At 45.9% G+C, this 16,122-nt stretch overlaps 1 protein-coding gene across 1 annotated transcript; it reads right to left on the bottom strand.

Annotated features, from left to right (window-relative positions):
• Positions 1 to 4,616: 4,616 nt before the first annotated feature.
• On the bottom strand, positions 4,617 to 12,917 carry LOC123115023 (alcohol dehydrogenase 3-like). The gene is made up of 8 exons (XM_044536329.1): positions 12,875 to 12,917; positions 12,600 to 12,685; positions 11,937 to 12,081; positions 11,826 to 11,896; positions 11,651 to 11,726; positions 11,509 to 11,560; positions 11,312 to 11,417; positions 4,617 to 4,736 (listed from the first exon to the last, which is right to left on the bottom strand). The coding sequence occupies exons 1-8, from the start codon at positions 12,915 to 12,917 to the stop codon at positions 4,617 to 4,619; spliced, it is 699 nt and encodes a 232-aa protein (XP_044392264.1).
• Between the last annotated feature and the right edge of the window lie 3,205 nt (positions 12,918 to 16,122).

The raw sequence follows: 16,122 nt of genomic DNA, 5'->3' as shown, positions 1-16,122 counted from the left end.
GAGTATTAAGGTAAACCTAACCATAACATTAAACATATGGGTCCATATCAACCCCTAACGAAGCAACGCATAAACTAGGGTTTAAGCTTCTGTCACTCTAGCAACCCATCATCTACTTATTACGTCCCTATGCCTTCCTCTAGGCCCAAATAATGGTGAAGTGTCATGTAGTCGACGTTCACATAACACCACTAGAGGAGAGACAACATACATCTCATCAAAATATCGAACGAATACTAAATTCACATGACTACTAATAGCAAGACTTCACCCATGTCCTCAGGAACTAAAGTAACTACTCACAAAGCATAATCATATTCATAATCAGAGGTGTAATAATATGCATTAAGGATCTGAACATATGATATTCCACCAAGTAAACCAATAAGTATCAACTACAAGGAGTAATCAACACTACTAGCAACCCACAGGTACCAATTTGTGGTTTTGGATACAAGATTGGATACAAGAGATGAACTAGGGTTTGAGAGGAGATGGTGCTGGTGAAGATGTTGATGGAGATTGACCCCCTTCCGATGAGAGGATCGTTGGTGATGACGTTGGTGATGATTTCCCCCTCCCGGAGGGAAGTGTCCCCGGTAGAACAGCTCCGCCAGAGCCCTAGATTGATTCCGCCCAAGGTTCCGCCTCGTGGTGGCGGAATTTCGTCTCGTAAGCTTGCCCATGAATTTTTCCAGGACAAAACCCTTCATATAGCAGAAGATGGATGCCGGAGGCCCACCAGGGGGCCCAAGAGATAGGGGGCGCGCCCCTAGGGGGGCGCCCTCCTGTCTCATGGACAGGATGTGGTCCCCCTGGCCTATTTCTTTTGCTCATAATTCCTTAATAATTCCAAAAAGTTGTTTCGTGGAGTCTCAGGTCTTTTGGAGTTGTGCAGAATAGGTTTCCAATGTTTGCTCCTTTTCCAGCCAGAATTCCAGCTGCCGGCATTCCCCCTCTTCATGGCAAACCTTGTAAAATAAGAGAGAATAGCCATAAGTATTGAGATATAATGTGTAATAACAGCCCATAATGCAATAAATATTGATATAAAAGCATGATGCAAAATGGACATATCAATGACTTACAGGGGATGATAAGGCACGAGAATGGCCTCCTTGTCCTTATTGGCGAGCATGAAATTGGCGAGGTAGTCCCTCGCGTATTCACAGTGCTTTACGCAGACTGCCAAGAAGCCCTTGTGCATGAAGTATGGGTCAGCGACACAGATAAAAGGTATCTGCTCAACCCCGATGAGGTAGTTCATGTGCAAGGCATGAAGGCGGACAAACGTAAAATCCAGCTTCTTCAAGTTAAACATATCGAAGATGTAATCGAATCGAAGGAAGAACTTCTCCGCGGGGAATGTGTCGATGTACGACAATTGCCGCAACATGTTAACCACTAGAGTGGATATCCTGGATTTTTCGATGCGATGAGGCCTTTCTCTATCTGTAGCACATTGTCATGAAGTCTCCTTACATCGCCGAATCTAGCCGCTATCGCTGCTTTAGGTAGGATTGGTTCACCAGCGATATGCCATTTTGCTGCATCGGGGATATCTATACGGTCTTGAACCCGAGGCCGCTGAGGAGGCTGGATCATAGAAGCAGCTTTGTTGCCTTTTCTAGGTCTCTTCCTAGACTTCTTTGGTATCGGAAGGTCATCCATAATACGTTCAGACTCTGGAGGCGGCAATTCAGGCACCGAATCATGACGCTCAAACCCTAAGTAGGCGCCAGTATTGACATACTGTTGAGTGTCATCCTCATCCTCATCCTCATCTATGGAGACGTCACCAGCGACTAATGGAGCCTCTTCCTCACCCCGTCCGCTATCACCCAGCACGAAAGACGACGCTAATTGGGTAGGTGAGGTGTTGATGTTCATATCTAACTGCGTGCTTGTGGGTGTGCTCCCGGCCGCCTCCAGACGAAGCAGACTCTTTGGCCACAATAGGACCCACCCATTGCAATCACCAAGCCGCCGCGGGGTCTCGTCGTCATCCCCCCTAGTACCAGAGGAGCCAAATTATCGTGGCCTGGTTTGACACTGGCCACAAAAACCTTGAAGACGTTCGGGGGGATCTGCCGGTTGTGGAAGAATGGTTCCTTTGGCTCCATTATTGTAGCCTTCCCCACGTCCACCTTATGGTCGCCGATGGTGTACAATATGGTGCACGGGGTTTCGTCGGCCTGCAAAGAAAAGTCTACGATGTGAGACATCCAAAGGCAACGAAAACGAGAGATTATACATTTGTTGAAGAGGGCCGGTGTGACAGATACCATGAGGGCGTCGAGCTCAGGCAAAAGACGAAGCACCGCCGAGCACGTCCGGTGCCAGAGCTGGTGTCGGAGCTGGTGCGGGAGTAGGTGCCGGAGCCGGTTGATGACCACAAGTATAGGGGATCTATCGTAGTCCTTTCGATAAGTAAGAGTGTCGAACCCAACGAGGAGCAGAAGGAAATGACAAGCGGTTTTCAGTAAGGTATTCTCTGCAAGCACTAAAATTGTAGGTAATATATAGTTTTGTGATAAGATAATTCGTAACGAGTAACAAGCAATGAAAGAAAATAAGGTGCAGCAAGGTGGCCCAATCCTTTTTGTAGCAAAGGACAAACCTGGACAACTTCTTATAATGAGAAAAGCGCTCCCGAGGACACATGGGAATTATCATCAACCTAGTTTCATCACATTCATATGATTCGCGTTCGGTACTTTGATAATTTGATATGTGGGTGGACCGGTGCTTGGGTACTGCCCTTACTTGGACAAGCATCCCACTTATGATTAACCCCTATTGCAAGCATCCGCAACTACAAAAGAAGTATTAAGGTAAACCTAACCATAGCATGAAACATATGGATCCAAATCAGCCCCTTACAAAGCAATGCATAAACTAGGGTTTAAGCTTATGTCACTCTAGCAACCCATCATCTACTTATTACTTCCCAATGCCTTCCTCTAGGCCCAAATAATGGTGAAGTGTCATGTAGTCGACATTCACATAACACCACTAGAGGAGAGACAACATACATCTCATCAAAATATCGAACGAATACCAAATTCACATGACTACTAATAGCAAGACTTCACCCATGTCCTCAGGAACAAACGTAACTACTCACAAAGCATATGATCTTCCACCAAGTAAACCAATTAGCATCAACTACAAGGAGTAATCAACACTACTAGCAACCCACAGGTACCAATTTGTGGTTTTGATACAAGATTGGATACAAGAGATGAACTAGGGTTTGGAGAGGAGATGGTGCTGGTGAAGATGTTGATGGAGATTAACCCCCTCCCGATGAGAGGATCGTTGGTGATGATGATGGTGATGATTTCCCCCTCCCGAAGGGAAGTTTCCCTGGCAGAACAGCTCTACCGGAGCCCTATATTGGTTCCGCCAAGGTTCCGCCTCGTGGCGGCAGAGTTTCGTCTCGTGAGCTTGCCTCTAATTTTTTCCAGGATGAAAGACCTCATATAGAAAAAGATGGGCACCAGGGGGCCCAGGAGACAGGGGGGCACGCCCTGTAGGGGGGCGCCCCCCACCCTCCTGGCCAGGGTGTGGGCCCCCTCAGGTACTTTCTTTGCTCATAAATTCTTATTAAATCCAAAAATGACTTTCCTGGAGTTGCGGGACTTTTGGAGCTATGCAGAATAGGTTTCCGATATTTGCTCCTTTTCCAGCCAGAATCCCAGTTGTCGGCATTCCCCCTCTTCATGGTAAACCTTGTAAAATAAGAGAGAATAGCCATAACTATTGTGACATAACGTGTAATAACAACTCATAATGCAATAAATATTGATATAAAAGCATGATGCAAATGGACGTATCACTGGTGCCGGAGCAGGTGTGGGAGCAGGTGCAGCTATAGGTGTTGGTGCAACGCTAGTCGAGCTGCATTTTTTTCAGAAGTCTCATGAACTCCATCGTGACCGTGTCCATCTCGAAAACCTTCTTCACTGGGTCCCAACGGTGCCGGGCCCTGAGGACGTCACACTCCTGTGGGACGGTGAACTCTGCCTAGGGGTCTGGGATGCCCAGACTCTCGGCATCTGCGTCCTCCTTGGCCCATATGGACCTCTTCCCGCCGTAACCACGGCTTTTGAGGTGGTGGCACCCAATGTTCCTATGTTGAAGCCCCTTCATGTACTTCGAATTTTTTTGGCAGCTTCAGCCTCGCAAGCCGCCTTGAATATTTCAAAGTGCTCTTCCATGATTGTCGGATTATCCTTTACAATCTCGGAGTAGGGTTCCTTTTTGTTAACGATCCGATGTTTCACCCTTGCTTTCCAGGTGGCTAACGCGTCGCTAAACTTGCTCATGGCGTGTTTGTTTATCTTCTTCATTGCCGGGTCCTTATCTGGATCTTTATAATCCTTTTCATTCAAGCTCGGGAATAAGAATATCTGGTGCAGCTTCTTTAGGAGGGAGGGCCTCATATTATCTATCTTCTTTAGTTTCTCATCGTTGATGGTGGCGATTGTCCGTACGATGCAGTCTATTTGATTGTAATAGCACGTGCACGCTTTCGCGGGCGCGTTTGGCTAAAAATTTCCATCGTCCACCTCCGTGACCATCAGTCTAGTAGTCCTGAGCTTGTTAGGAACTCATTGCCTCTTTGTTTTTGGTTCTATACCGGCTCCGCTAGTCTCGGCACCGGTCTCAATCTCAGCGCCGGTCTCCATGCCGGTCTCAGTCTCAGCACCGATCTCGATGTCGGCCCTAGTCTGCGATGTGACAAGTGGACCCAGCAATATCAACTATTGATTGTCGGCTTCCCTAAAAAATTCCTCTGCTGCTAGGTACACGTTGTCGCAGTCACCAGAACCCTGTCCTTCATCGTTGCTAGCCATATTTCCTACGATTAAATCTAGTCAATTAATTCTAGACCTAATAAAATGAATAATGACATAAAAAAGGCCTATGCTTTGTAGGAACGTTGACTCCTTCCTGGTGCGGCAAATCTCGGGCACTCTATATGTCCTAGTTTGTAGCATAAGTCATGCCGAAATTCACGGAAAATTTCGGCATGACTTTTGCTAAAAAGTGGACAAATCAAGAACCCGAAATTTGTCGCAACGGAAATGAATCAACATTCCGGCAAAACATAGGCCACTCTGCTTCATTCCCTGGAAACAACAAAGCCACTTGGGAACAATCGAAACATGTACAAACACAATTGAGGAATTTGCATATATCCTGACCACTTCAAATTTGCATCTCCTAGCGTTTGACACTTCAAGAAAATCTACACAAATCTCATGCTCTCTCAAACTCAATTCAAAAACCAAATATAGATTATATTTAGTTAATAATGAACTAAACTTTACTCTAAGCTAAACCCTACTACCCTAATTAACATCTAGTTAAACAAACTCAATTCAAAAACTAAACCCTACTAAACTAATTAACATCTACATTATCTACTACTTAACATCTATTATTACCCTAACTAAAAAACATCTACTATTAACCATACTGCCCTAGTTAACTAGTACCACCACTACTACTAATTAACATCTACTACTACTACTACTAAAAATCATTGTGTATGAACCCTAGTACTAATTAACATATACTACTACTGCTAATTAACATGGCAGAGGAAGAAAAAGCAGAGAGAGAGAGGGGGTGGGGGAGGGGTGGGGGGGCTTACATAGAGGGGAGAGATGGTGGCGGGGAGGTGCTCGGCGACGGAGGTAGGGGCGGCAAGGGCGGGCTCGGGATCGGAAGGCGACGGTGAGGTCAAGGGCAACAATGATGAGGTCGAGGGCAGCCCGAGAGGCGGCGGTGGCGAGGCTGGGCGTCCTCGGGCGGTGGCGGTGAGGATGAGCGCGGCGTCGACGCCAGCAGGAGAAGGCGGCAAAGTGGGGGCGACGGTGAATTGGGGAGACGGCGGCAAAGTGGGGCGAGGGATTTGGGGGAGAAGTGGTGGCCCGAGGGAAACCGTTTTTGGGTTAAGTTAAACATAACGGTAGCGCATTACGAAAAACCGCTATAGCTAAGTTAGCTATAGCGCATTTTAGCAAATGCGCTACTGCTATGCCTTCATCTTTTTTTCCCTTTCTCGTTTATTTTTCTTTACATTTTATATTTTTCCTTTCTAATTTTTATATTTCTTTCATTTTCATTTACTTTTCTATTTGTTTTTCATTTTATTTTATTTTCATTAGTAGTAGCGCTTTACACATAAACGCGTTGCTATAAGAATATTAGCGGTAGTGCGGTTTTTGAAAGATTGCTACTACTATGTGTAGCCCATCGGCTTAGTGGTTGGAATTTTAGTAGTAGCGAGTTTTCGACGAGATGCGCTACTATGATATATGCATCTGCAGCGTGCTTATTTTGCACGCGCTACTGCTGTCTAGCAGTAGCGAAGCTTTTTTAACAAGCGCTACTGCTAAAGTTCTATGTATAACGTTTTCCCTAGTAGTGGCCACTACCATTTCATTGGGCACTACATCATACCAGCAGTAATGAAGGTTTTGATGGAGAAGACTAAAGGTTTGAAGATGACTATAGTTAGGAGAAGCCCAACAGAGGCTGAGGCGATTGCTACTGTTAGAGAGAAAAGAAAATGGAGGTACCCTATTGACATAGAGAAGTGGTCTTGCAGTTGTAAGCAGTGGCAGATCACTGGTAAACCCCGCATCCATGCCCTTTTTTCATCACTACTCTAAGAGGTGAAGCAAGTGGAATTGATCAGTATGTCCACAAATATTACTCAGTTGAGATGTTTAGAGCAACTTATGCTGACAATCTACCAGCTCTAGAAGGCAAACAATAGTGGGACTGTGTACACTACAAAAAAAGACACATATGTGACATTTTGGGCCGAACGAATTTTTTTTCTGTCATACTTATGACACTTCTATGATGATAATTGTGACAAAAACCTGGTATCATCATAGATGTGGTGGACTCCTACTTCTATGACAAAAAATCATGACAGAAAATGGGCTTTTCGTCATGGGCGGGCCGGAGATGCAGCCGCATGACATTCTTTGGCCCATCCATGACGGAAAAAACCGTGGTAGAAGCGAGGGCGAGGAAAATATCGGGGTGTTCCCGGTTATGGTGAGTAGTCGGGGCCGAGCAATGCATGGAGGTTTGCGCGTTTCTCTCGTACACGCACGCATGTGGGTGTGAGGTGTTGGGCTCTAACTAAACCCGAGGGAGGCGTTCACCTACTGAACCCGAGCGATTACACTGCAGGCTATGCATTACTGAACCCGAGTGATCGATCGATGGCTGTTAACTGAACCCGATCGAGCGATTCCTTTGCTACTGCTTCTAATTGAAGCCGATTGATGTTGCCTCTGGATGAATAGTGAGCTTTGCTGGGGGGTTTGGATGAACAGTTCCCGGTGGGGGTGGATGAACAGGACCCCGTGGTGTTGCCTCTGGATGAACAGGACCCTGATCGATCGAGCCGGTTGGGGCTAGATGAACAAGACCCCGTGGAGGGCTGGATGAACAGGACGACCCCGTGGAGGGCTGGTTGAACAGTAGCCGGTGGAGGGCTGGATGAATAGTAGCCTGTGGAGGGGTGGTTGAACAGGAGCCCGTGGAGAGGGCTGGTTGAACAGTAGCCGGTGGAGTAGCACGCGGTGGAGGCTGGATGAACAGGAGCCCGTGGATGAACAGTCGCAGGTGGAGGCTGGAGAAGGTCGACGGTGGATGAACAGTAGCCTGTGGAGGCTGGAGGAGGTCGACGGTGGAGTTGAACAGTATCCCACGGAGTCCCATTTTGCGGTATGCCACACCCCTCCCGATGAACAGGACCCCCATTTCGACCATAGCACTCCAACACAAGTCCGTTTCCTTCGTTTTGCGATATGCCACACCCCTCCCGATCAACAGGACCCCGTTCGACTGTAGGAGGTTCAACACAAGTCCGTTTCCTCCGTTTTGCGGAACGCCAGACCCCTCCTGATGAACAGGATCCCGTTTCGAACGTGGCCGGTCGAACACAAGGTCGTTTCCTCCGTTGTGTGGTATGCCGGGCCTCGTTTCCATCGGTTGTTCCGTCCAAGCCCTCCCAATGAACACGACGACGCATTCCGTTCCGACCCAGCCGGTTGGCTCCCCATGAACACGACGACGATATTGTTTCTCCGTTCCGACCCAGCCATGTACACAAGCACTGGCCATACGTATGCGCGAGTAGGCGTTCGAGACCCCGCCCGTATGTACGTACGTGGTCGTATTTTCTTTCTTGCACACTGGTCATTGTACGTATGTGTACATGCTACGTGCACGCCTCTACTACGACACGTGCGCGCCTCTACATCGACCAATATGTACGTACACATTCGCGACCAGAATGACAACGCTATGTACGCTTCGACCAGGTGGGTCCCGACTGTCAGGCACTTCCTTGCGTGCGAAGATGTAGCTGGTGGGTCCCCGCAGTTAGGGGGGTGAATCGTTTTTTTTGCCAGGTGCACTTCCTTGCGTGCGAAGATGTAACTGGTGGGTCCCAGCAGTCAGGGGGGAAACTTTTTTTCACGAAATACGGTTGCCCATCTGGTGGGTCCCTGCTGTCAGGTGGAGGAATAATTATTTTGCGCGTAATAAGGAGCCAATTCCTTGCGGCTGCCGTGGACCCAACTATCAGCCTATCAACATACAATACTCTTCCGATGGAAGTCGTTCCTTGACCATGTTGACCACGCCGCGCCGAGAGCACCAGGGCGGTGGACGACGGCGAGGCCTAGGAAGGGGACGACATGGAGCCGGGGAAGACACGATAGTGGATGCCCACGCGTAGAGGAGTATGAGGGTTCACTGGTTCGCTGCGGTGTGAGGCTGCCGCATCGCCGCAGAATAACAGGGGGTATGGTGAGTAGGGGGATGGCCTGACCAGCGGTGGGAGTAGTAGGAGGCGGTGAGGCCTCCGCGGCATCATAGCCAGCCACGGGAGGCAGGAGCACGTGGCATGACCGGCGCTGGTTTGGGCGGCTGGAGCAAGAAGACCAGAGGTTGAAGAAGCTCTACGGTCGTTGGATGGCCATCGTACGGTCACTGGAGGTAGAATTGTTAATATTGACTAAGTTGACAAAGCTCTCCGTCCCCATCAACTTAGTAGGCCCACAAGTCAGCCTCCCACCAAGGTGGGACCCAGCTAGTAGGGGGAGTATTCATTTTTTCTGCGTAATAAGGAGGCACTTCCGGTAGGTCCAAGCTGACAGCGGGGGGACCGTTTTTGTCACGAAATACGGTGGCCCGTCCGGTGGGTCCCAGCAGTCAGAGGGAAACATTTTTTTTGCAAAATATGGTGGCCCGTCCGGTGGGTCCCTACTGTCAGGTGGAGGAATCATTATTTTCCGCGTAATAAGGAGGCACTTCCTTGCTGCAGCCGTGGACTCAGCTGTCAGCCTCCACGTACAGTACACTTCCGATGGAAGTCGTTCCTTGACCACGTTGACCATGCCACGTTCCATTGCATGCATGCGTCCATGGGCGTGGTGCATCCCCACTATCAGCCTCTCCCGTATAGTCATCTTCCGATGACTCTCGGTTGTTGACCATGTTGACCACACCGTGCCGAGCGCACCAAGGCCGGTGGACGAGGTGAGGCCCCAGACTGGAACGACTCGGAGATGGGGAAGATGGAGCAGTGCAGTCGCGGATGGAGAGGAGTGGGAAACTTGACTGGTTCGGGTGCACGGCAGCACAGCAGCGGTGCCGCCCACGGGAGACAGGAGCAAGAACAGAGGTTGAAGAAGGAGCACGACTGTTGGATTAACATCCAATGGTCCAACTACTAGAATCCTTTATTGGTTAAGTTGACAAAGCCCTGCGTACACGTCCGCTTAGTAGGCCCACAAGTCAGCCACCAAATCTGACGGGTCCCAGCTGTCAACGGGAGGAATAATTTTTTTCGCATAACAAGGAGGCACTTCCTTCCATGCGAAGATACAACCGGTGGGTCCCAGCTGTCAGGTGGAGGAAACATTTTTTTAAGCTTAATAAGGAGGAACTTCCCTTGTGTGCGACCATGGACCTCGTGGGTCCTAGCCGTCAGGCTCTCCACATACAGTCCTCTTCCGATGACTCTCGTTTGTTGACCATGCCGCACCGAGCGCAGCGAGGCGGTGGATGACGGCGAGGCCCCGGACGGGAATGACTTAGAGATGGGAAGACGCGGCAGTGGAGTCGCAGATTGAGAGGAGGAGAAGGGTTATAACTGGTTCTGCTGCGGCATGGGTATGCAGTCGGTGGAGAATAACAGGAGGTGTGGAGGGGTGGAGGGATAGCCTGGCCGGCGGTGGGGTAGCGCTTCGCAGTGATGCGTGCTAAGCAGAGCCGCTAGCCGCCGGAGGCCGGACCAGGCGGTCCCGGCGACGCTGGAGGAAGAAGACGAGAGATTGAAGGACCACGTTGACAACACCCTGCATAGGCTTCGACCTATTGGCCCGCATGTCAGCCTGCAAAAATGTGGCATATATTTAACCCATGTTTTCTAGAATGTACAGTCCATTTGCTGGGCTGGGTGAACAAATAATTTCGCGTCAATGCGGCCCATTTATATTTTCCAAGAAATCCCAGCCCATTTGCACTTCCTTGAAATACATGAATTAGTTGGGCTCGTTATATATATATATATAACTAGATCATCGATGGTGCGCGTTGTTGCACCCGTCTTTTTTAATACTGAATGTTGAAGTATAGATGCAACAATGTGTAGGCATCTTGTTTCAAAGTTAACTATATGTAATTATGTACAAAATTATTTTACCTGAAAGTTAAAGCAGTTGTAGTATATATTATAAATGATTTTGATTTTTTGTGCATTTGTAGCATAAGATGGTCATTATAATAGACCAAAGGCCATTTGAAGGAGGCTAGTATTTTTTATTTATCAAAATCATGCATGTCAAAATCTTCTTGGTCTTTAGGCGTACCAAATTTTGACTTGCTGGCTTTATGCATACAAAAAGATGAGAGAACATCATAACTGATTTGCAATGGAGACGCCTATATTCAGTTCAAAAAATAGAAAACATTGACATTAACAGAGAAGCTGACGTGCAAAAAAAACTACAAACCATTACTGTGCAAAATGTTCATGTACATAGTAACTAAAGACTGCTGGCTATTGGCGAGTGTTGAGAGGGTCTTCTCACTGATCAAGTTCATTGGGTGGGTATTGAACGCTGCCTCCTTCTATAGGGCGCCCACCAGAGTGACCACGCCTCACTCCAGCACTTAGACATCGTGACTTAGTTTAAAGCAGAAGACACATCAATGCTCACAATGATCAAATTACAAGTGTACAGATAGTCAGAGAACATACATCATGGACGCATTCAAAGGAAGATATCATGGCGTGGATGTGGCAAGTGCAATCCACAGCTCTGTTGCCTCCACTATTTGTCATCTCGACAAGCACCAGGAGCAAATTCAATTGCGAGCATTTGATACAATATTGCATCCCATGAACAAATTAAGGGATTAATGTATGCTTAGGTAGAGAACTTAACATAACTATTGCTTGAAATGTGATCCTTTGGGTTTACAAAGACGGTGCAACCAAATTTCTTAGCTAGTTTTTTTTCCTGAAGTTCAGTGTGTGTCCATTAACATTTACCAAAAATCATTCTTTTTTCTTTCTGAAGATAACAATAGATTGTACCTTGTACATATTTTGCGGGGTTCAAGTCCACACTGATAATACTTGATGCCCTAGCCATCCTGGCCACTTCCATAGCCTGATCATGTGAAAAGAAAATAAAAGTGATGGTCATAGGGAATAATTCTTATAAACCTGCAATAGTATATTGTAATATAAAATATCACATGTCACATACAACAAGGCTTACAACTCCAAGGCCAAAAATCACCATCGTTGAACCCTTTCGTTTCACAAGGCATTCTGAATCTGAATATGGTGTCTCATTGAGAAATAACGGCATCAGAACAATCACTGAAGGTTGAGGTCCGGACGAAGACGGATATTGGTTTCCTGCTGATGGTGAATCGGGATGGCACATAGTCGATCAGCATACCCCGGATGACATTGATCCTGAGGAGGTCACAGAGGTTACAGCGAGCACACTCTTTGCACTAGCCAGTTTACACTGTAGAAATTGCATTAAAGAAAAATCACAATGAAGGTAAAAATATGGATAGAGGGAAACTTTAGCCGAGAACCATACTGCTGGAGGATTTGCTGCAAGAGTAAGAATGGTGAGGCAATTGTATCCAGCCAGTGGTTTTGCCCTCTTCCTCTAAAAAAAATCTAGCCAGTGGCATCACGCAATGGTCCTGATTGTGTAAACATTTCATGTTTTCTGTATTTAACACGAGCAACATGATTTTCCCTTGGATGTTGCTTGTGTAATTAGGAAAGAAATTATCCACAAGATTGTTCGGCTTTGCTCGTTTATGCATAGAAGAAGCAGAATGTATTTGGCTTTCCCTCCCTCTACGACTGCATGGTTACGTTTTTGGAACATTCTAATATACTTTCTAAATAACCTGTTCCATATAGCACCATGGCATGAATAACACATGAACATACAATCTAAGCAATAGTGTGGCATAAGAATATGTATGGTAAGACACGAAAGGATAGTAATTACCTGTGTGATTATGAGCAGCCGAACCAAGAAAATGCTAGTACCAATGTCCAACCAAATCAGTCGACTACAACCAGCATGAACATCACCTGTGTGTTATTTTTTTGGAATAACAGGACATCAGGACAAGGTAATTGCTTGGTGGGAGAAAGATCACACATTAACTGAAAAGAAATACAGGGAAGCCTATCCGAGCATCACGCTGAAGGATGTTCTGCTGCCGGAGCGGAAAGGGTGTGAGTGAAGAATGCTATGAGAGGCAGCATATATACACGCACCTCTAGCCTGAAGCAGCGGAAAGGATGGAACATTACCAGCCATGATTGTGTGAAGAGAAACTGAAGAATGATTGCGCCTTCAAACCTCGGTGGAGAAGTTTTGATCAAACAAAGCGTCGGCCTAAATCGTCTGTGTGTGTCAACTGGATCGAACAATCCCCGCATCACCCACGGATGCTAGATCCCCGCATCGTCCACGGCGGCTGGATCGAGGAGCCATTCCCTCGCGCGATCCCTGCATCTGCTGGGCGACATGATCGAGCCAGTCCCTCGGCTGTCCCTCGTCTATTCAGGAGCTCCTAGTCAGTGCTGCAGGCGCCCGTTAACGAGCTGGCGCCTGCAGCGTCGCTGGAATGGGCCGGCCCAACACGCGCTTGTACTCGTTCGCTGTTAAAGTGGAAAAGCAATAAAAAGTGAGGACGACTGGGGATTCGAACTCAGGACCGGATTGTTGCGACTGCACCTCACCAACCACTAGACCAAACTAACTTGGCTGTCTACTACAAGAAAACAGAGCTAGTTAACCATTTTGTGCAGTAAAACATTAATATATACTCAATATAAATTATCTCAAAACAGAAAACGTGAATTCAAAAAAAAATCATCAAATTTTAAGAAAAGTTTCATAAAAATGAAAAAGGTTCATTGATTTTTTTAAAAAGTTCATTGAATTGGAAGAAAGTTCATCGGATTCGAAAAAAGTTCATTGAATTCAAAAAAAGTTCATTAGATTCGAAAAAAGTTCATCGAATTTGAAAAAAGTTCATCAAAATAAAAAAAAGTTCATCGGTTTTGAGAAAAGTTCATCGAATTTGAAAAAAGTTCATCGAATTTCTAAAAAAGTTCATCAAATTTTGAAAAAAGTTCATCAGATTTGAAAAAAGTTCATCAAATTTTTAAAAAAAGTGTATCGATTTTGAAAACAGTTCATCAGATTCAAAAAAAGTTCATCAGATTTGAATAAAAGTTTATCGAATTTGAAAAAAAGTTCACAAATCTGAAAAAAGTTCATCAATCTGAAAAAAAAAGTTCATTGAACTCGGAAGCAGATGGAACGAATAAATGATGTATAGATTAGAATGTTAGCACAGTTGCGCTTGTTGGCGGGTTGGTTAGAACAGGCAACCTTCGATTGGGAGTTCGCAGGTTCGAATCCATCTCATAGCGCTCTTTTTTTGCCTTTTAACAGAAAAGGTTGGAAAGCAAAATGGGCCGAGCCCAAGTAGCCGCGCCCTTCAGGCGCCCGTTTGCTCGCGGGCGCATAAGCGCCGAATAGGATCTGCCCGTCTATTCGCCCGATTCAGTTCGATCCCCTTCGTCTTTGCCTAATGGGCCGGCACAAAAGGCCCAGTAAACCACAGTAGTCAGATTTTTCTGCTAGAGCAGCTGCCCTTTAGGACAGTTGGGTCACGAATTTGAACGTGCGATGGAGCTCGTAATAAGCATCAGATCCGATGGCCAGAAACACCTCTATCGCTAAAACGGACTATCAGATTTGCAGGGGACGTGAGAGGGCTGGGATTTGGCTCTGTTATATTGTCCTAAATAAATAAATAAATGTTCTGTTAGAAGGAGCAATTAATATCAAAAAATAAATCGGAGAGGCACATTATATATATATATAATTAACAAATTAGCGAGTTATTGCTCAAAATAAAAATGAGTGTGTTATTATTACATTGGTCCTTAAAATCTTCGCAAGCTTTTGTACGCAATCACCAGGATTTTCCTTGCGTGTGAGTAAAAAATAATCGGGATTTTCCTTGCCAACTTCTGTTAAAAATTTACTTTTATAAGTTAATAACATGTGGGATGTTTTTATAATGTATATATAAGTCTCTATAAAATATACATAAATTGGACACAACATTATTATTCTGATATATAGATAAATATAACAGAGACCTGCGTTTTATTAAAAAAATACATTGGGCTGCCGATCTTTAAGAAAAAGCCCATAGGCCGGTATGGACATAAAAAAATAAGTTGAAACCACTATCTCCGTATGTCGTAGGCTACGCATGTTAAAATATAAAACCTAGGCATAGCTGATACTTGTTCGCCCTCTGGAAAAAAATGATACCAGATCCCCGAGCGAACTGGATTAAAGAGGGGGCCGGTGGCACGACTGAAGAAGCACATCAGGAGCGGATTTTTCCTTCTTCAGTGGATGGCTCTTGATGGCATTTTTTTACTTGCCTCTGCACCATACAACTTGTATTTTTAGCCTCCCAGTCCGTGGTGGACCAGCAACCCATTTGCTGGGCGGGCCAACCTACAGAAACCAGCACTCGATTTTTGATCAAGCCCCAAAAACAACACAGTACTATGTTTGTTTTGAGGACGAAAACATTATGGCAGGGGTTGAGCGGGGTAGGGGGGAAGACAGAGCAAAAAGATTAAAAAGAGCTGATGCGCCGTTGCTACCCTATCAAAGCAGGTGCAATTCTTCTTGGGAAGAAGGTGTGTCGTTGACACCCACATGTCACATACCCCACAGTAGGCATACTAACAAGTTAACACAAGTACAACAGAAAAGGTAAACATTCATATCAAACTCAGATTCATAGGACATGTTCATATTCATAGCCAACATTCACTATCAACAACTCAAAAGATTCATATATACACAAGTTCAGCATGTCTATGCATTGAAATGATTGATAGATCACACGACAATGTTCATAGATAATTCACAAAAAGATTCAGATATACACATGTTCAGTATGTTTATGCATCCAAATGATTGAGATCACAGCCAATATGATCCATGGACGAAATTACCTAGGGTACAGACTGGTAAATGGTGTTCAGTTGGAGGTACTTCTTCCTAAAATTAATGCTTGTATGAGTAAACTTTCGAGTACATAAGAGGTAGCACATACAGTCTGAACTTTGCTTGTAGGTTTATCCTCGAATAGTGGCCTCGTGCCGAGGGAGGTTTGAGCAACTTGGCCACTACTTTCATCCAACTAGTTTACTGGCTCATCTTGGTCTAGTAGCTCGCCAAAATTCTACATTGCAGACGAGAAAGGAGGCGGTTGAGAAAATGAACCACCCAAACTTTTTGTGCAGTTCAACTGAAATGGAGCATCCCTGGCGTGCAGACTGATTAAGTGCCAGATGAATATACGCGTCAACCAACTTGTCTGGAATCTTTAGACTCCATGCCATACAGTTCGCTACCATATCTGCCGATAACCAAAAGGCACAAGTTGGGACCAAAGACTGGACTGTGTTTTTCTGGG

The sequence above is a fragment of the Triticum aestivum genome, chromosome 5B, assembly GCF_018294505.1.
Source record: "Triticum aestivum cultivar Chinese Spring chromosome 5B, IWGSC CS RefSeq v2.1, whole genome shotgun sequence".
Classification (NCBI taxonomy): Eukaryota; Viridiplantae; Streptophyta; class Magnoliopsida; order Poales; family Poaceae; genus Triticum; species Triticum aestivum.
Note: the sequence above shows the minus strand (reverse complement) of the source record. Positions and strands in the feature narration are given on the sequence as shown.

Coding starts and splice junctions, on each gene's coding strand:
- LOC123115023 (XM_044536329.1), bottom strand. CDS start 12,917: ATGGCTGGTAATGTTCCATCCTTTCCGCTGCTTCAGGCTAGAG. Junction 12,686..12,874: donor TCCGCTGCTTCAGGCTAGAG/GTGCGTGTATAT, acceptor AATAACACACAG/GTGATGTTCATGCTGGTTGT. Junction 11,727..11,825: donor TTGGAGTTGTAAGCCTTGTT/GTATGTGACATG, acceptor TCACATGATCAG/GCTATGGAAGTGGCCAGGAT.